The sequence below is a fragment of the Eriocheir sinensis genome, chromosome 11, assembly GCF_024679095.1.
Source record: "Eriocheir sinensis breed Jianghai 21 chromosome 11, ASM2467909v1, whole genome shotgun sequence".
NCBI classification, from domain to species: domain Eukaryota; kingdom Metazoa; phylum Arthropoda; class Malacostraca; order Decapoda; family Varunidae; genus Eriocheir; species Eriocheir sinensis.
Window position 1 is genome coordinate 22,868,877 of NC_066519.1, and position 21,104 is coordinate 22,889,980.

Consider the following 21,104-nt stretch of genomic DNA (forward strand, 5'->3'; position numbering starts at 1 on the left):
GAGAGAGAGAGAGAGAGAGAGAGAGAGAGAGAGAGAGAGAGAGAGAGAGAGAGAGAGAGAGAGAGAGAGAGAGAGAGAGAGAGAGAGAGAGATAACAAATGGATACACGCGCAGTCCAACACAACAAAGACAGATAAACGTGAAGAGAAATAACAGTAATAATAACAATAACAACTAATAATAATAATAATAACAAAAAAAATCAACAAAATCAACAAAAATATAAAAAAAAGACATTATATTTCACCATTCTTCCTCATAACTTTCTTTTCTACTTCTTTTCCCCAGAGGCTGAGAAGAAAAAAAAGAAAAAGGAGAGGAAGAGGAAGAGGAGGAGGGTGGACTCACGTATAATTTGGACGCTTCCTAAACCGACCGATAGATTCCCAGCCACGTCTCATGCCCCAGATAATAGTCCCGTTTAGCTAAGGACTGTAATCTTGGCCGACGTGGTGGGGGCGAGAGGGAAGGGAAGGGGCGGGGAGGGCAGCAGGGGAAAAAAGGGAATGGACGGTTCAGATACAAGTAGCGAAGGAGAAAAAAAGAAAGATGTGTGAGTTAAGGGAAGGGAGAGAGAGAGAGAGAGAGAGAGAGAGAGAGAGAGAGAGAGAGAGAGAGAGAGAGAGAGAAGCCGAAAGATTAATCATTGTTTTCTTTCTCTATCACACACACACACACACACACACACACACACACACTCACACACACACTGCAAAGCTTCTCTAAATTACGATGACAAACAGGCTCGCGGAGTAAATAAAGGAAGAAAAAAAATATATATAGACATTCGCCCGCGGGTCTTATGGACTAGATAAATAGTCTATGGGTAGTTAGTGAAATATATTGAGGCGATTCGTTTTTATTTTATTGACACAGATGGCGCCACGGGTAAGGGGAGGGAAAAAGAATCGCAGGTATAAAAGTGAGATTATAAGCCTCTAAAAATTTAAAGAGGCGATGCATTCGAGCTAAAAAAGAATATACTGAGAAAACTGTTCAGTGTATTTAGAATTTTCAATACTAACAATTTTTTTCTTCTTCTTCTTCTTCTTCTTCTTCTTCTTCTTCTTCTTCTTCTTCTTCTTCTTCTTCTTCGTCTTCTTCTTCTTCTTCTTCCTGTTGTTCTTCTTCCTGTTCTTCTTCAGCTGGTTCTTCTTCTTGTTCTTGTTCTTTTTCTTCTTCTGCTACTTTTTGTTTTTTCCTTTTCCTTGTTCTTGTTCTTCTTCTTCTCGTTCTTCTTCTACTTATTATTACCCAAAGCTTATATTTTCACTAACACAACACGGAAGCAAGTCACAGGAAATAAGAATCCAACTTAATCTGTTTTTTTTACGCACACGATTACATCTATTTCCTAACTCGTGCCTGAGATTAAAAAAATGTCGCAGTCATGGAACGAAGTAAAAATGAGAATCGAAGAGAGAAGATGACAATGTGTTTCGCCTCCAGACCCAGTTGCGTTGAGTGATTAAAAATATGAAACGACGCTCTTTCTGGGTTTTACTGAAACGAATGGGTTGTGCCTTTCTCCCTGATAAGCATTGGTTGTGCAAGAAAGCATATGCAATCTCAATCTCCATAAAAAGAATAAGAGGAAATTACTGAGGAAGAGAAATATGCAAATGAGAGATGATGGGAAAAAGGAATCAGAAAAACCTCAGAAGTTTAGAACAGACAAAAATGAGGAAACTACAGAGAAAAGGGAATATAAAAAATGACCGAGGAAGGGAAAAAGAAGAGATACAAGGAAAATAAACCGAATAGAAGACAGAGAGAAGAGAAAAAATGACCGAGGAATGAAAGAAAGAGGGGAGGAACAAGGAAAATAAACCGAACAGAAGACAAAGAGCAGATAAAGAGAAGACTACGAAGAAGCTCAGATAACAAGAATAATTACAAGGGCATTTAAGCAACCTCCTTCGTATCTTATATTTTTTCTTCTTCCCCTTCCCCTTCCATTAATTATACTATATTTTTCCATCAAGGTACAGCAAGAAGAGGAAGCGGATTAATGGAGAGGATACAACAGGAGGAAGAGGAAAGACAGGAGTGTACAAATGTGAGTAGAAGTTTCGTTAATTGCAATGCTGTTTTTCTTATGATTTTTCTTCTTCATCTTCTCATACGCTTTCTCTTCCTTCTCCTGTTTCTCCTTCTCCCCATCTTCTGATATGTTCACCTACTCTTCCTCTCCTACTCCTCCTCCCCTTCTGTCATTTCCATCCTCTTCTCCTACTCTTCCTTTTCTTACTTCTCATTCTCCTCTTTCCTGTCTTCTTTTGTCATTTCCACCTTCTTCTCCTCCTACTCTTTCTCTTCCTCCACTTAATTCTTCTCTTCCTTTTCTTATCATCCTTTGTCTTCCTCCTTTCGGCTCTTCCTTTATTTCTGAGACTGTCTCCTCGTCTTCCTTGTCCTCCTATTCTTAATCTTCCTCCACCCCTTTCTCCATTTCCTTATCTTCTTTTTTTTCTCTTCCTCTATTTCTGAAACTGTCTCCTACTCCTCCCCCTTTTCTGGTGTTGTTTTATCACCCCTACCTTCTGCTCCTTCCAATCCTCCTCCTCCTCCTCCTCCTCCTCCTCTTGATCTTCCTCCTTCTCCTTTGCTGTGGGTGGGTCGTTAGTGTTGGCCAAAGCTTGTTATTGGTTGTTAGAGAGAAGCTTAACGAGTAAGGCGAGGCAATCAGCATTCCATAGTGTTGACTGTGTGTGTGTGTGTGTGTGTGTGTGTGTGTGTGTGTGTGTGTGTGTGTGTGTGTGTGTGTGTGTGTGTGTGTGTGTGTGTGTCAGATCCTGTAGCACAAACGTTATAATTGTTTCTTCTTTTTACGATTTTTATTTTTATTTTTGCTGCAAGTCCTAAAATCACCATCATATTTTTTCTATTATTATCATTATTATTATTTAAAGCTTACCCCACTCATAAGTTTTAAATATGTCTTTCTGCCATTTAAAATTACTATAGCAGTTGTGTTTGAATTTTCACCTTGCTAATCTTTTTGGAAGCAATTCGTGATTAAACTCTACGGTAAAGGAGAATCACATTTCAATACTTCCAATACACTGGGATTTGAAGTGGTTTAGTGGGAAGGCTTCCATTGTTACCACTTTAAATTGCTACACACGAGAAGAAACACGAATGAATATCTAATAACATCACAGGCAAAGGTCGGTATATAACAAAACAACAAAAGATGAATACTCTTAATTTCTTCCTCTTAAACGATAGAGATACGAACGAATACTAAATCAGAGCTCAAACAAAGGCAGACATAAAACAAAACACGACAGAACATGAAAACTCTCCTAATTTCATCCTCTTACAACAATAAGTCACGACCCAAACCTCAAACACAACCTTCAGGATCTCCGCGGTAAGCTCGTAGGAGAAAAGGTCCGCCGGTAACGCCTTTGTATGTGTTCGAGAGGGAGCGACGTGAGAGGCATGTCATCTAATCCCGCTCGCAGATGGCGCTGGTTGGCTCCCGCGGCACGTCCAGCGCAGCCACTTACCCTCCCGACTACCCCGGCGCGGCGAAGTAAGCGCTTATTGAGCACTTTTACCTCACATTTTGCGGAGACTTAATGGAGAGATGGAGAAGTCTGGGAAAACTTGCACGACATATCTCTCATCAGTCTCTCTCTCAGAGAAATGCTAAGTCTCTCTCTCTCTCTCTCTCTCTCTCTCTCTCTCTCTCTCTCTCTCTCTCTCTCTCTCTCTCTCTCTCTCTCTCTCAACTAAATGAAGTTACGCAGGCCCTAATGAAAGCTGCACTAACGCATATGTACCACGGCTGCTTAATTTTGTTCAATGGCCAAAAACTTTCACTACGCGCATAAAAGAGAGGCGAGAGAAAGGGAGAGGAGGAAGGAGGCAAGGCACAGAGAACAGGAGAGGAAGGGGAAGACAGGGACAGCAGGAGGGGAGTTGGAAAGTGTGGGGGAAGGAAAGAAGAGTCACCTGTCTCTCAAATGGATGGCATGGACAGGTGAGAGAGAGAGAGAGAGAGAGAGAGAGAGAGAGAGAGAGAGAGAGAGAGAGAGAGAGAGAGAGAGAGAGAGAGAGAGAGAGAGAGAGAGAGAGAGAGAGAGAGAGAGAGAGAGAGAGAGAGAGAGAGAGAGAGAGAGAGAGAGAGAGAGAGAGAGAGAGAGAGTCTTTGTATTAAAGACAAAAGTTTAAAGTTTTATACTGCTCTCTTTACGGCCTTTTTTAATCCCTTCCTACTCAACACACACACACACACACACACACACACACACACACACACACACACACACACACAACTACACTCCCCACACATATATGAACACACTAACTAACAAGGATGTCCGCAAAGCAGTGGTTAGTGTCCTCACCTGATAACAAAGACGTCTCGGGTTCGATTCCCGAGGGCACAGTGGTCACTAATGGACAGTTTCCTTTAATCCGTGTCCCTTATAATCCGATTACCGATTGACAGTTGGGGGTCGTGTCCCGCCTCCCGTGAGTGTGTGTGTGTGTGTGTGTGTGTGTGTGTGTGTGTGTGTGTGTGTGTTTTAGGCGCAGCCAGAGATCCGTCACTTGGGAACAGGCTCAGTCGGGGAGGACGATGCCTGGCTATTACTAGTCTATCATGTGGTTAGACCATGACGAATTACACACACACACACACACACACACACACACACACACACACACACAATGCACACACACACACACACGCAGTCAGTCAAAAGTGGATTAAAGCTGAAGATTTGGAAGGAGAATGAAAATATAAAATCGTAATATATATACAATGGCCACCATGATTTTTTCTATATCATTATTCTCAAAGCTAGCGCGTGCGATTAAAAAAAAGTCAGCTTGGCAGGCTTCGTTTTATTATGATGTAGTCGCTTTGTTTTAATCTTAATAAATGTTTCTTTTAATTGGATTTGTCCCTGTTTTAGCATTCAGTGTATATTTCTGCAAATCTGAGAGAATAAGAGGAGGAGGAGGAGGAGGAGGAGGAGGAGGAAGAGGAGGAGGAGGAGGAGGAGGAGGAGGAGGAGAATCAACGGGTTATGATCTCGAGTCTCGCTTACTGGATGAAAAAAAAACGAAACTAAGAGAAACTGAGATCAAAGATGACGGATATTGATGCGGAGAGAGAGAGAGAGAGAGAGAGAGAGAGAGAGAGAGAGAGAGAGAGAGAGAGAGAGAGAGAGAGAGAGAGAGAGAGAGAGAGAGAGAGAGAGAGAGAGAGAGACACACACACACACACACACACACACACACACACACACACACACACACACACACACACACACACACGCACACACACATGCACACGCACACACTAACTTCACCACTGTATCAACTTCTCGTAATTCCTTGATAAGCTTCCCTTGAGGCCTGAAAACTTTGCCTTTCTTCGCGGCCTAAGCTGCGGAGAGCGGGTGAGCAGGAACACTGGGGAAGTTTAACAAGGTGGGCCATTAACGCTTCTGTAGAGGTAACCAGGCGAGCGAGGAGCGGTCTACCTGGCTGAGGAGGAGGAGGAGGAGGAGGAGGAGGAGGAGAAGGAGGAGGTAGAGTGTGAAGGAAAAGGAAAGGTTTGGATGGGTAGGAGAGGAAGGATTAAGAAAAGGTATAGAAAGGGAAAGGAAATGTGAAAAGGGAATGAAAAGGATAGAATGGGACAAAGAAATGAGTAAAGAAGGAAAAGAAGAAGAGAAAGAAAATTTAAAAGGAATGGGAAGGGAAGGGACGGGACGGGAAGAAATGAGTAGAGAAGGGAATAAAAGGAAGGGAAAGGAAATGAAGGAAAGGGCAGAAAAGGGAAGGGAGGGTAAGGAGAGGGAAGGCAGGTAGTGCTTAGGGATTGGAAAGGACGGAAGGAAAATGGAAAGAACGGAAAGATAAGATCAAGGAAAGGAAGAAGGAGGAGGAAGAGGAGGAGGAGGAGGAGAAGAGGAAGTAGGAGGAAGATGAGTTAGAGGTGGAGAAGGAAGGAGGAAAACGGTAGTAAGAAAAAAAAAAGATAGTGATGTGGAGAGAGGAGAAAAGAAGGAGAAAAAAAAACAGGAGGAGAGGGAATAGAAGAAACTTAATATAGAGAAACAAAGTAATGGAAAGGACTGGAAACATGAAAAGAAGAAAAAGAAATGAAACGATAGATTTGAACAAATGTGAAAGAGAAGTGGAAACGGAATCTGAGTGAAGTGAAAGGAATAATGTGGAGAGGAGATAATGTGCGTGGAAGATAAAGATCCCGGGAATGCGGAGGAAAAGGAGGCAGCGGAGTGGAGGTAATCGGATGAGAATAGGAGGGAGGGAGGGAGGGAGGAGGGCGAGGGAAAGGTGTAAATGGGAAGGCTCTCTTACTTTCATCTCTCACTAATTACGACTACCTGTACACCTTTATAACTCAGGTGAATGGTGAAAGAAAAAATGTGTATAATGGATAAAAAGGACTTATTTATATCTTAAGCGTCTTTCTTTCTCTCTTCTCTTTTCCTTTCTCTACATGTCTGTTTTTCACTCTCTTTCATTTAATATTGGCACCACCTACTCGTACATAAATTCTATCATATTTAAAGATGAAGAAGTCTTATTTCTATTTTTTAACTACAAATTAAACTTCTTACAATATAACGGGTAGAAAAATTGAAATTAAGGAATAGGTTTTCAGCTCAGTAAAAAAAAATGTAAACAGTAAAATCAATCCACACAAGTCATACTTTGTCGCACGCTCTGAAATTTCATCTTTTCCTTTATCGTATTCAAAAAGCTTCTCTGTAAAAGCCTCCTCCTCTCCCTCTTCTTCTTCCTCCTCATCCTTTTCCCCTAATCCTCTTCCTCTCCCTTCTTCATCCTCCTTCAACTCATCCTCGTCCTTCTGCTTCACCCTCCTCCTTCTCTTTCTTTTCATTTTCTCATTCTTCCTCCTCCTCCTCCTCCTCAGTTACATAAGAAACAAAAAAAACTCTTAAAAATAATATCGGCCCACTATTAGTAAATGGCGACACGATTAGTGATGATAAAGACATGGCGTCGGTCCTAAATTCTACCTTTAGTAGCGTATTCATAAAAGAGAACATGACATCGATCCCAGCTCCGAGGACTATTTTTCAAGGCCCTGAAGAACATAAGCTTGCGTTGATAGAAACTGATATCAGCGAAAAGCGTGCGTACCTGCAGAAAATAGATCCAAATAAATCTCCGGGCCCCGATAATTCATCTCCTCGCGTGTTAAGAGAATGTAGTCAACAGCTAGAATTACCCATAACGTTAATGTTCAACAAGTCATTAGCACAGGCAAGTGTACCTCTTGAGTGGAAAAAGGCCAATGTTACCCCGATCTTTTAAAAAAGGAGATAAAAACAAGCCAGTAATTATCGTCCTATCAGCCTTAAGTCTATCCTAATTTAACTATTCGAAAAAATAATCATGGATAAAGTGATCACGTTCCTCGAAACAAATGATTTGATAACTGATAATCAGCACGGATTTCGTAGAAATCGATCTTGCCTTACCAACTTATTAACTTTTTTCAACGATGTTTATTCAAGTTGGGACACCCGAGCCCATATGATGTTATTTACCTAGACTTTCAGAGAGCGTTTGATAAAGTTCCACACGTTAAACTTATTTCAAAACTCCGTTCCCACGGTATAAATGACCATCTGTGCGCGTGGATTCATGACTGGGTCACAAACAGACAACAGCGTGTAGTTCTTAATGGTGAAGCATCCGATTGGCAACCCGTAACCAGTGGCGTGCCCCAAGGTTCGGTCCTGGGGCCAACACTATTCATAATTTACGTGAACGATCTAGAGACTGATATCCTATCAAAAGTAGCCAAATTCGCCGACGACACCAAATTAGGAGGTACGGTAACGAACAGTAAAAATTGCGAAAATATTCAATCAGATTTAATGAGACTTGCCGACTGGAGTGAGATGGCAAATGTGTTTCAACGTAGATAAATGTAAAGTAATGCACATTGGTGAAAAGAACCCTAATTTTAAATATCAGATTCAAGGACATAGCTCAGCGAAGTAAAACAAGAAAAAGACATTGGTGTCATTATCAGTAACACTCTTAAAATGAGCGACCAATGTTCTGCGGCGAGTAAAAAAGCCAATATGATGTTAGGATTAATCTCCAGAAACTTTGATTATAAATCACCCGAACTTATGAAGAGATTATATTCAGCATTTGTAAGACCACACTTAGAATACGCCGTTCAGTTCTGGTCACCGAGTTATATCACAGATCAAGTTTTGCTAGAAAAGATACAGCGACGAGCAACCAAACAAATTCCAGCGCTTCGTAGCTAGCCGTATGATAAGGGTTTAAGGCGATTGGATATGTTTTCCTTAAAAAAGCGAAGGGTACGAGGGGACTTAATCGAAGTGTTCAAAATCCTTAATAGATTCGAAAACATTAACCCAGATAGTCTATTTCAGAGAGACGCCAACTCAATAACACGCGACAACGGTATGAAGTTAAAGGGAAACAGATGTAACACATTGGCGCACAGAAGTTATTTCAATAATAGGGTCGTCGATCACTAGAATAGACTCCCACCGTCAGTAGTTAGCGCACAGAGTATCATTAGCTTCAAGTCTCCATTAGATAAGTACTTCAGGGATATAGGATTTTACTGACCCTTTTTCGTAAGTTTCAGACACACTGCAGTACGACTACAACCTGAAGGCTTTGTTAACGATTTCCCTCACAGCTTAGGTCACCAGTAGCGTAAGGTTAAGGGTAGTAATTTCCTCTTATTTCTCTCTTTACTGAAAAATTTCCATGTCCCTTTCTTCCTTAAAGGCACATGGTGTTCTTTTCTAACTTTTTCCTGCCGGCACGTTGCCAGAGGGAGAGGTGGGTGGGGAGGAGCCTTCATCTATTCTATCCTGTCCTACCACACGTAGATTACTAGTAGTAGCGGTAGTAAACAGACACCCTCACCATAGACTGACAGGCCTTCTGGTGTCTGTTCTTCTTATGTATTTCTTATGTATTTCCTCAACACCATTCCCATCTCACCTGTGCTGTAGAAGGCATACTCGTCGAGGCCGCGCAGGTTGTTGGAGCGGAGGGTGAGCGTGTGGATCTTGGTGTTGTTGAGCTCCTCGGGGACGCGGCCGAGCTCCACGTTGTCGCAAAACACCAAGCCGAGGTCCGGGCCGGTGTTGGAACAAGTGCACTGAGCGGAGAAGGGTAAAGAAAACGGGAATGAGATGGGAAGCGCTGATGAGGTTGGTGACTTGTAGGTTATTCAAAATGGTTGCGTCAAGTCTTTAGGAGTGGATGGATTATCTTGTGAGTGACTTGTGAATGTATTTAAGAGAGAAATGTACATGTGAAGATTACATTAGGATAACTAGAGACATAAAGGAACGTAATAGGAGGCTACAGAGTAAGAGTTTAGAAGATAATGAATTTCTAGTGAGTGGCGGCTTGCGATTTTTTTTTTTTTTTAAAGATAAAACTGTATATGTGAGGATAACTTCACGATAATTACGGACAGAAAGGAACGCAGTAAGAGGTCAAAGTGTTAGAGGTAAGGAGTGAGTTGTGGATGATTTAAGAGAGAAAAATGAACGAGAGGGGATGACTTCAGGATAACTATAGACAGAAACGAAGACAATAAGAGGTTAGAAAAAGCTTAGTATTATGATAAATGGATGTGCTAGTGGCGAACGCATGACTATAAGAAGACAATCTGATTAAAGTTCAACTTGAAAACCTGAAGTCGTGAGGGAGGGACGAAGAAAAAGGAGGAACCTGAGAAGTTTCATCTGATTACACTGAGGGGCCGTGGGTGCTTAATTAATGGGCGATGAATGAAAAAGGGATGAATGGGTGAATGGACCAGAGACGGAGGGCAGAAGGCTTGCTAGAGGGACGGAGGGCAGGGATATGGAAAGATTCGCGGAGTGTCTATGTCTTAGGAGGGAAGGATGCTGGCTGTGTGTGTACTGTTGATTAATTAAGAGGGCGAGAAGGTAATGTGATGACGCGACTGGGGTTAACATGGGATGAGAGAAGGAAGATGATGTACTTAGTGACTTCTGAAGGAAATACGATCATTCAGTTTGAGATGGGGTGAGTTGAAGCGAGGTGAAGTGAGGTGAGCTGAGGTGAGGTGAGGTGAGGTGGGGTCACGGTGATATATGAACTGATGCTTTTATGATGCAAATTAATTACGTATAGAGGGAAGTGTTAGTAGACACAGATTTGGTTAGGTCAGGCTAAGTTAGGTTAAGTTGGGGTATACGCTAAGCTGCTCGTGGCCCCTGTGCTCATCTCTGTCACACTAGCCCGTGAGTCTGTGGCGAGTGATAACCCATTACCCGAGACACAGGGTCAGCGAGACGGGGATGAACACCGAGGTCATGCGTTTACATTGGGATGATATATAAACTAACGATTTAAGTAAGTCGAAGTAAATGTGAGATAAAATTAAAGGGGAGTTGGTAAATAAGGACTAAAAGGGAGAGGAAGGGAGAAGGTTAGGAAGGGAGGAATATAAGAAGGAGAAAAAGGAAAGTAAGAAGAGGACAAGAAACAGATACACACACCTCAATGCAATGAAAAGAACAGGATGTTGGTAAATATAAGGACTAAAAGGGAGAGGAAGGGAGAAAGCGAGGGAAGGAGGAATATAAGAAAGGAGAAAAAGGAAAGAAAGAAGAGGACACGAAACAGATACTCCCTCCCCAATGTATTGCAAAGAATATGAAAATTATGAATACTAGTGACTGAATGCAGAGACAATAATTTATGAAGAGATGTGTCAATACTGCCTAACAGACTGAGAGAATGATTGACTGACCGGGCGGAGGGAGGAGACGTGCTTTAGTGTGAGTGTGACCAACTGACTGACTGATTGAGTGACTGGGAGGAGGGGAGACTGGAGGTGACACGTCCCGGACTGAGTGTGTGAGTTGGAAGGTAATTAAGACACGGGAGAGGGACAAAAGGGCTGCAAGTTTTTCCTCTTAAGTGGAAGAAAAAACTTGAAGACTGTGAAGTAAAATCCGGAAGTAATTGGAGGATCTCGCTTAAGTGACTGAAGATAAATTGCTTTCGAAAATAGGAAAAGAAAGGTCGAGTAGAAAAGGAAAAAGCTAGAAGTTCACATAAACAAGATTTAATAAAGAAACGCTTAAATAATCTTTTATAATATAATAATAGTTTTGTGAGAGGTTAAAGATTTTGAAGTTGGCGGAAGGGAAACAAGAAAGAAAGGGAGAAGAAGAAAAGAAGAAAAAAGAAGAAGCAGGAAGGAGAAGTAGTAGTAGTAGTAGTAGTAGTAGTAGTAGTAGTAGTAGTAGTAGTAGAAGAAGAAGAAGAAGAAGACTTATATGGAAGAGAAAGAAACAAAAGGAAGAAGAAGAAGAAGAAGAAGAAGAAGGAGAAGAAGAAAAAGAAGAAGAAGAAGAAGAAAAAGAAGAAGACAAAGAAAAAACCAAGGAACAAAAAAGAAGAAAGAAAAAGAAGAAGAAAATTAAAAGAAGAAAAAATAATATAGAAAAAATGAAAAACAACACCAACAACATAACATCTAATACTGTTTTTTTTTTTTATATATATATATATTCTTTCGCCAAACAGAAGAGGTCATTCCAGCGAGCCCGTGCAAAGCCTGTTCCAGTATTATATTCAGAACGTTAACTCAGGGTTGAATGCGCTTATAAAGGATTAACGACTCGTCTTCTATTAATTCACGTTCATGTATGTAGAGGAACCAGAGCGAGAGCGCGAGAGAGAGAGAGAGAGAGAGAGAGAGAGAGAGAGAGAGAGAGAGAGAGAGAGAGAGAGAGAGAGAGAGAGAGAGAGAGAGAGAGAGAGAGAGAGAGAGAGAGAGAGAGAGAGAGAGAGAAAGTCAGTCAGACAGTAGCATATTCAAGTAGAAAGCAAATCAGACAGAAAGGAAGGGGCACACACACACACACACACACACACACACACACACACACACACACACACACACACACACACAGAGAAGACAAAGACAGAGATGCAAGTCAAGTATCCAGAAAAAAAACACACGAGGAAAAGCTAAACAAAAGGAGCAAGAGAAAAAAAAAAAAGGAAGTAGCGTGAAAATAAGAAAAGTAAAAACTAAAGTAAAGGAAGAATGAGGAGGAGGAGAAGGAAAAGAAGAAAAAGAAGAAAGAAGAAAAGAAAAAAATAGAAAAGGACGACGAAAAAATAACGAAAAAATGAGAAATACAAAAAATAAAATGAAACAAAAACAATAACAAGCGACGATATAACAACACAATTAGGAACAAAGAAAACAACAACAGAAAATAAGAAAGGAACACACAAAACGTAGTAGTAGTAGTAGTAGTAGTAGTAGTGGTATAGAGTAGTCGTATTCATAGATCTCACCTGGGCGTTGAAGTTACACCTGGGGAAGTTGCCGGGCAGGTCGTAGCGATTCGGGCGCCTTGGGTCGTTCACATGAGGTCGGTAATGGGTGAGTCGTTCGTTGATGGGGTACCTGGAGAGCCGGAGAGACAGGTAAGCAGTAAGTGTGAAGTGTGAGGCAGGGATGTGTAAGGTGTGGCGGCAGGGGAACGAGGAGGAGGGTAAGGAGTTTAGGGGAGAGGAGGAGAAAGTGAGGGGAGGGAGGTAATGGTGAAGGGGAAGGAAATTGGTTTAAGGAAGAGAGGCTGAAGGGAAGGGAAGGTAAAGGTAGGGAAAAGTGTGCGTGTGGGAGGGGAGGAGAAAGAGTGATGGGAAGGGAGGTAAGTAATAGTGAAGGGGAGCGAAAAAGAATTAAGGAAGAGAGGGAAGGAAAGGGAAAGTAAGGGGTCAGAAAAAGGTTGGTTTGTATATGAGGGGATATGGAGAGAGACAGATATGGGAAGATTGGAAAGGAAAATGGGAAGTTAAGGGAAAGAGCAAGGAGAGGGAATAGAGATCTTAGGGAAAGGGAAATGGAAGAAAAGGGAAGGTAAAAGGAGGGAAGAGGGTGGATATATGTAAGCGTATAGGGAGGGAAAGATATGGTAATTATGGGAAGGAAAATGGGAAGGTAAGGGAAAAAGGGAAAGGAAATAGAGGTGTTAGGAAAAGGAAAAGAGGTGGAAAGAAAAGGGAAAAGGAGGGAGGAGGCTTGGTGTGTATGTGAGGGTAAGGAGAGAGAAAGTTAAGAGGGGGATGGGAGGGGAAAGGAATAAGAAGAGGAGAGTTAAAAGAAAGGGAAGGGGAAGGTTGGGGAGTGTGTGTGTGATTTTAAAGCACACTCTCTCTCTCTCTCACTGTCCCTTTCATTTTCCATACTCTAATCTCTTTCCTCAGTTATTTTCTTATGTTTCTGTTGTTTTCTTTCTTTCTTGACGTATATTATTATTTTGTGGCTTGTTTTTTGTCACTTATTTTTTCATTTCTTTTCTTTCGATTTTTTATTCATCCTCCTCCTTTATTTCTCCTCTCTTTCCTCTTTATTCGCTTTCCTGATATCCATTGCATCTCTTTCATTCCTCCCTCCATCATCCCTTCCTCCCTTCCTCCTCCTTACCATTCATACTTCTTCCACGTCTCTTTCCTACTCACGCTCCTCCATCATCTTCCTTCCGTGCCTCCTCCACCTCCTTTATCCACATCCTCCTCCATTCTTCCTTTATATTCTTAGGACTTCCACCCGGGTCTTCCATCCCTTCCTTCCTTCCTTCCTTCCTTCCTTCCCCTCTTCGCCCTTTTCCTCACCCTTTCCTAATGTCTGGTTCGTCTTACCTTATCTCGTTATTCAGTCCTTCCTTCATTGCTTATTCATACACACTCACTCCCTTTATATAATCTATTTGTTCATTAGTTCTCTCTCTCTCTCTCTCTCTCTCTCTCTCTCTCTCTCTCTCTCTCTCTCTCTCTCTCTCTCTCTTCTATCTATCTACTTATCTATCTATCCATCTATCTCTCCACTTACTTGGTGAGGTCCGTGCTCTGCACCACCTGGGTAGCACCGGACAGGTAGGCCCAGGTCATGGCCAGGAAGGTGACCAGGAGCACGGTCGATCCCACCTTGATCTCCCACATCTGTCGAGGGAAAGAAAGGTTGATATACTACCATTCCGCACTGTCTACACTCTTTGCGTGCGTCTGTCTAGTGGTTGGATATTGTGGTTGATGCTGTTTTGAATGAGTGTGTCAAGATTATAAAAAGGCTTAACGATTACGATGTAGGAATAGATAGAAAGGCATAGGTAGAACAGATAGGAACAGATTGATAGTTGTAAGTGTACTTTTTGCCTGTGTCTACCTAGATGTTGAAGATTGTGATTGTTGTTTTAAATGGGTGTATAACGATTGAAAAAAGGCTTAACAATTACGATAAATGTATTGTTTGACACTATATGTAGATGTAGGTGATTGTGATTGTTGCTGTTTTGTATGGGTGTATAATGATAAAAAAAACGTCTTAACAATTACAATATATGGAGAAATTGACACTATATCTTGTAGGTGCATTTCTTTGCCTGCTTTTGTCTTGTAATTAAAGATTGCAATTGTTGTCTTGAAGAAAGCATAAAGACTAAAAAAAATGCTTAGAATTATGATATATGAATAGATTTGACTCTATATATCTAGTTACAGGAGAATACAATGTCTGTTTCTCCGTTAGCAAACACAAGAAAGTAAGAGAAAACAAAAGCGAAGCAGCTGACATCTCGTTATCTTTACCTCGCCCAGGCCTAACAACAACAATTTTCCGTGTAGTTCAGAATAACGCGCTTTTCCTTTTTTTTTTCTTTTCGTTGTTTCCGCTCCGGTGGTTTCACAGAGGCGCGCGTGTTCTCGTTTCTTGGTTTGCATTTTCCCGACGCTTTCTTCCGTCCAGTGGAATATTCTGTTCTATTATCTATACTGGTTTTACTGGTTACTGGTTCTCGTTTTCTTTCCTACCACTTCTTATTTCTCCATTTTGTATGTGTCCTACGTTCTTCTTTTTTTCTTGTTTAAATTTGCATCCATTATCTGTTTTTACAATCTTTTACGCTGCAGGAATCTTCATCGTTGCTTTTTATTTTCCGCATTTCGTTAGTTTTGTGTTACTTTCCTATTCGAGAGAGAGAGAGAGAGAGAGAGAGAGAGAGAGAGAGAGAGAGAGAGAGAGAGAGAGAGAGAGAGAGAGAGAGAGAGAGAGAGAGAGAGAGAGAGAGAGAGTACCACCGTCACCAAGTACATCAGACAACATAGAATCAGAAACATTTTTACTGCGGGAATTCGGATCACGCGAGAGACTCAACTATCACCGAGACGTGTAAAGAAAAGAAAGTGAGAGGAAGGAAGGCAGGGGGACAGATAAGAGCGAGAGAGAGAGCGAGAGAGAGAGAGAGAGAGAGAGAGAGAGAGAGAGAGAGAGAGAGAGAGAGAGAGAGAGAGAGAGAGAGAGAGAGAGAGAGAGAGAGAGAGAGAGAGAGAGAGAGAGAGAGAGAGAGAGAGAGAGAGAGAGAGAGAGAGAGAGAGAGAGAGAGAGAGGAGAGAGAGAGAGAGAGAGAGGAGAGCAACACACAACTGTCGTCGTCCAACCTTCACGCCTTCCTTCAAATCAATCACCAATCACACCCACAAGAGGAGACGCCGATTTCGCCACAATTAGAGGCGGATTTCTGAGGATTATCCGAGTCCTGGTGAGAGGGAAGAAGGAGAGAGAAAGAGGGAGAGGGACAGGGAGGGAGCGGAGAGGGAATTAGGAAGGGAGCGAGAGAGAGGAAGACAAGAAGAAAGGAGATAAGGCAGAATGGAGGGAATAAAAGACATAATAAGGAGTAAGTTAGAGAGAATAGATGCTTGGATTGGAAGGACTCAAGGAAGATGGAAAGATGTTGAAGGAAGACAGTGAGGAAGTAAGAGATGAAGGCAAGAATTCGATGAGAAAATGAATGATTGATGGAAAGAGAAGAAATGAAGGATGCGATGGATAAAAGGAAGGAAAGATGAAACAAAGGGAAGGAACGAATGAAAGGAAAGAAGAGGAAGGCAAGGGAAAGAAAAGAGTAGGAGAAAAAAATATGAATGACGTGAAAACCTAGCGAAGGAAACAAAGGAGGAACAGTGGAAAGGATAAAGAGGAAAAACGAAATGGAAAGAATATAAAAAAAGTGATGATAAATGAAGGAATGAAGACAAAGGTAGCAGAAAAGAAGGAAAGAGACAAATAAGGATAGAAATTAATGAAGAGGGAATAATAGGAGGGCGAAACGAATGAAAGGAAAGATGGGAAAAAATGGAGAAAACTGAATGGAAAGTCAGCATGTAGGGAAAGTGATAAATTGGGGAAGGTAGACAAAGGTAGCAGAAACGAGGGAAAGAGATAAATAAGGGTGGAAATGAAGGAAGAGAGAATGGGAGAGCGAAATGAATGGAGGGAAGGAAGGGAAAAATGTAGAAAATTGAACCAGGAAGGGAAAGAGAGAAGTTCCGGACTTGATTTAACGTGACAGAGAAAAAGAAATCGAATAATTCAGACTCGCGAATCATGAACAGAGAACGGGAAATATTTTTATATGAAGAAATGAGAGAAGTTTGAGATAGAAAAAGAGAATTAAAACAGACGCACAAAAAATAGAGAACTTAAAAGATATTAGAAAGACGGAGTGGAAAAAGAAAATAATGAAAACTGAGTGAATTAGGAGAATTTTTTAACGTGAAGAATAATAAGAAAAAAAATAGAGAACATAAAAGATATTAGAGAGACGGAGTGGAAAAAGAAAATACTGACAACTGAGTGAATTAGGAGATATTTTTAACGTGAAGAATAATAAGAAAAAAAATAGAGAACATAAAAGATATTAGAAAGACGGAGTGGAAAAAGAAAATAATGAAAACTGCGTGAATTAAGAGAATTTTTTTAACTGAAGAATAAAAAGGAAATAAAAGGTGATAATAATGAGGAAAAGAACTGAGGAGATAAAAACTAGAGACAACAAAAGAGGGAATACTAATGAAGGAGTGAAGAAAAAAGAACAATGAAAACAACAACAACAACAACAAAGATAAAAAAGTTCATTACAAAAGGTGAGGATAATGGGATGAAAAATTAAGATTAAATTCGAGAGGAAAAAAAAGGTTTAAAAGGAGTAATTAATCAAGACGGAGGACAAAGGGGACTGGTGAATGGGGGAAAAATACTGGGGAGGAAAACACAAAAATCCGAGAAGACGGAATGAGAAACAAACAGAAGGGAAAAGAAATGCGTTACCTGGGAAAAGTCTTGATTGCTAAGGTAACACTGGACAGAACCTCGACTTAATTTAAAATCTTGGTTAAACACGATTTCTATTATTTTTTTTCTGATGGTCATTAACAAACTTTACGGCATTAGTGCAAGACAAAAAATTAAGAAAAAAGCAAACTATTGGAAATATATTTTTAAAGTCGCACACACACACACACACACACACACACACACACACACACACAGGGACGGAGAGAGAGATAGACAAGGAGACAAAAGAACAAAGAACGAAGATAAAGAATGTATACACGCAACAATGATGTAAATTCTTGTCTTTTCGTGTTGTTGTTGTTGTTGTTGTTGTTATTATTGCTGTTGTTGTTGTTGTTGATGTTGTTTTGTTTTGTTGTTGTTGTTTCTACTGTTGCTGGTTTTACTATTTACATTGTTACTTTTGTTTTCTTCTTCTTTCTTCTTATTTTTATCCTTATCATTATTATTATTATTATTATTATTATTATTATTATTATTAGTGTTTTTCTTCTTCTTCTTCTTCTTCTTCTTCTTCTTCTTCTTCTTCTTCTTCTTTCTTCTTCTTCTTTTGGTTATCATTATTATCATTATTTGCATCATTACAAATTTCTTATAATATATTGGAAAAGTAAATAAAATAAAGATAAAACGAAAATAGGTATGAAGGTCGGAGAAGAAAACGAAAATAGGAAAACAGAAAACAAAGAAACAAAGAGGAAGTGAATAAAAAAAAACTAACAGAGGACAGAGGAAAAAGAAGACAAAGAAGATAAAAATAATCTTAAAAAACAAACAAAAAAAGAAAAGAAAAAACAGAGAAACAAAAGACGAAATAAAAACACAGGAGCAAATGAACGCTTGTCTGAGTGTGTGTCTGTTTGTACGTCCGTTTGTTTGTTTGTTTACCTTTAGCAGAGATGTATTTCAGAGGGGAACAAAGTGGATTTCTCTGGCACATTCGTCTTTTTAATCTCTCTCTCTTCACAATTTAATCTAATACCTTTAACTATACGGGTTCCCCTCTTCTATTTTTCTCTGTCTTCTATCTGTCTCCTGTTTTCGTTTCTACAGCGAAGGAGGGGAAAGGAGATGAGAGGAGGAGAGGGAAGAAGGAAAAGTTGAGAGGATGGTACGAAGGGAGAAATAAGGGGAGAAAAGAAATGGGTGGTGAGAGGAACAAGGGGAGGAGAGAAAGAGATAAATAAAAGAACAGGGAGGTAAGAAACAGGAAGGGGAAAGGTGGAAGGGTTGAGAACCAAGAGAGAAAAGGGACAAGGAAAAGGAAGGAAATACAGTGGATAGGAAAAGGGAAAAACGTTGGGGGTAGAAATAAGAGAAAGAAAAGGTTAAAAGACGGTAAACAAGAAGAAGATAAATTGGAAAAGAAGAGAGAAAAAGAGATGAAAGGTAGAGGATAAGAGAAGAGGAAAGATGAGGACGGGGAGGAAGGAGGAAAGAAGGAAAAGATTCAAAGAGGGTAAACAAGAAGGGAAGAAAAGGGAAAGAAAGAGAGATGAAAGAGAAATGAAGGGCAGAGAAGGAAGGAAAGGATGGGGAGGAAAGAAGAAAGCGAGAGGAAGAGCAGGTTCAAGGGAAAGGTAGAGGATAGGAGAAGGAGGAAGAAGAGGACGTGGAGAAGAAAAGAAAGAGACAGAAAGAAAAAGGTTTAAGCAGGTAGACGATAAAGAAATAAACGATTGATGATAGGAAAATAAAGGTAGAAGAAAACGGATGGGGGAGAAAGGAAAAAGAAAAAAAGATGGTTAAAAGAGAAAAGACGAGAATGCGAGAAAAGGGGAAAGGAGGAGAATGAAAACGAGAGTTAGAGTGAAAAGGTAGCAAGGGGAGCAGAAAAGGGGAAAGAAGGAGAATGAAAACGAGAGTGAAAGGGACGAGGGTAGCAAGGGGAAGGTGAAAGAGGGTGCAGGAGTCCTCTCTTGAAACACCTGGACAGCGAGGGGATACACCTGAGCCCCGCACCATCAGGTAAAGCGAGACGGGAGGGAAAGTGGCGAGGAGGAGGAGGAAGGTAGGGAAGGGAGAGGGGAGGAAGAGGAGAGGAGAGGACGAGGTCTTTCTGCAAACTATACTTGTTATATTTTTAGGTTGGGTTGGTCAGAATCATATTGTTACCCCCCCTCTCTCTCTCTCTCCCTCTCTTGCCATCTTTAGCTCAGTTACTCCTCTCGTCTTCCTTCCTGTCTTCCTAATCCTCCTCCTCCTCCTCTTTCCTCCCTTTCTCTAACCATATACATAATTTTCCTCCCACGCTCTTTCTCCCCCATTTAATATACCTTACGTCTCTACAACCAGCGCCGTTCCATTTCCTCTCTCTCTCTCTCTCTCTCTCTCTCTCTCTCTCAGCGGCAATCTCCACTTTTATGCTTAATCTTCACTGTTTTCTTTCTTTCGTGTTTTCTCCGATCTACGAAGGTTCTTTGGTCTTATCTCTGTGCCCTGACAACTCTTCCTCCTCCTCCTCCTCCTGCTCCTTCTTCTAATCTTCTTTTCCTCCTCCTCCTTCTGATCTTTTCATCTCCTCTTCTCCTCTTCCTTCGTCTGATCTTCTTTTCCTCCTTCTCTTCTCTGTTTTCTTCTTGGTCTCCGTTTCTTCTTCCTGCTATTCTTCTCCTTCTCCTTTTCCTCCTCCTCCTTCTGATCTTTTCCTCCTTCTCCTTTTGATCTTCTCCTCTTCCTTCGTCTGATCTTCTTTTTCTCCTTTTCTTCTCGGTTTTCTTCTTGGTCTCCTTTTCTTCTTCCTCCTAGTCTTCTCCTTCTTTTCCTCCTCCTCCTTCTGATCTTTTTTTCCTCCTCCTCCTCCTCGTTTTGACCTTCTCCTCCTCTTCTCCTCTTCCTTCGTCTGATCTTTTCCTCCTTCTCTTCTCGGTTTTCTTCTTGGTCTCCTTTTCTTCTTCCTCCTAGCCTTCTTCTCCTTCTCCTTTTCCTCCTCCTTCTACTTTCGATTTTCTGCTTTTCCTCCTCCTACTTTCGATTTTCCGCTTTTCCTCCTCCTCCTTCTCCTCCTGATCTTCTTTTCTTGCTCCTCCTCTCTCTTCTTCCCCCTCTTCCTCTTCTACTCCTCCTCCTGCTTCTTCTCACTGAACAACAACAACGCTACGAATTTTAGGAAGAGTACCGCCCATTTTCCAAGCAATTCCCTTCACCGCCATCACAGCGCAAAAGATGACATTGTATCGACTCGCACTGCTCGCTCGGCCCAAGGAGGAAAGGAGCGGGGAATGCGAAGGGGAGAGGAGAGGATGGAGGAAAAGAGGAAGGAATGGAAGAGGGGGAAGGGACTAAGGAAAAGGAGGAGAGGAACAAGGAGGGTATGAAAGGGGAAAGGAGGAACGGAATAAGAAGGGGAAAGGAGGAAAGAACGGAAGAATGAAGGAAGAAAAGGAAAAAACAATAAGAAGAGGAAAGAAGAAAAGAATGGAGGAAAGGAGGAGGGAAACAAGAAAAGGAAAAAGAAGTGAAAAGGAGGAAAATGACAAAGGAAAGGAGAATGGAGAGAACATAAACGAAAAAGATAGGAGAGAGAAAGAGAGTAATAATAACCGATAAGAAGGGTGGGGAGAGGGGAGATTAGAGAACGGAAACTGATAAAAATAGAAGAGGCGGAGACTGGACAAGGATACAAGGATTCACAAGCATATAAGGAGACTAGAAAAGGGCAGAAGAATATAAAAGAAAAAGAAAAAGAGAATAAAACAGAAAAATAAAAGAGGTGAAGAGCAGACAAAGAACACACAGACTTAAAAGGAGAATACAAAAGAGAAGAAGAAGATTTAAAAAAAGCAAAGAAACAAACAAAAAAAATACACAGACATAAAAAAAAAACACTTGAAGATGCAAAACAAAAAAATAAGAAAAAAATAAGAAAATACACAAGGAAGAA

The 21,104-nt window shown here is 40.9% G+C and overlaps 1 protein-coding gene across 1 annotated transcript in view; it reads right to left on the reverse strand.

The window, feature by feature from the left end:
* The window catches only part of LOC126997063 (chaoptin-like), a 59,638-nt gene that overhangs the window by 18,454 nt on the left and 20,080 nt on the right, over positions 1-21,104 (reverse strand). Inside the window, exons 2-4 of the mRNA XM_050858104.1 lie at positions 13,919-14,028; positions 12,379-12,490; positions 9,022-9,181 (exon numbers count right to left, since the gene is read on the reverse strand). Of these exons, the coding sequence (XP_050714061.1) occupies positions 9,022-9,181; positions 12,379-12,490; positions 13,919-14,028 (382 nt within the window). The remainder of the gene's footprint in view (positions 1-9,021; positions 9,182-12,378; positions 12,491-13,918; positions 14,029-21,104) is intronic.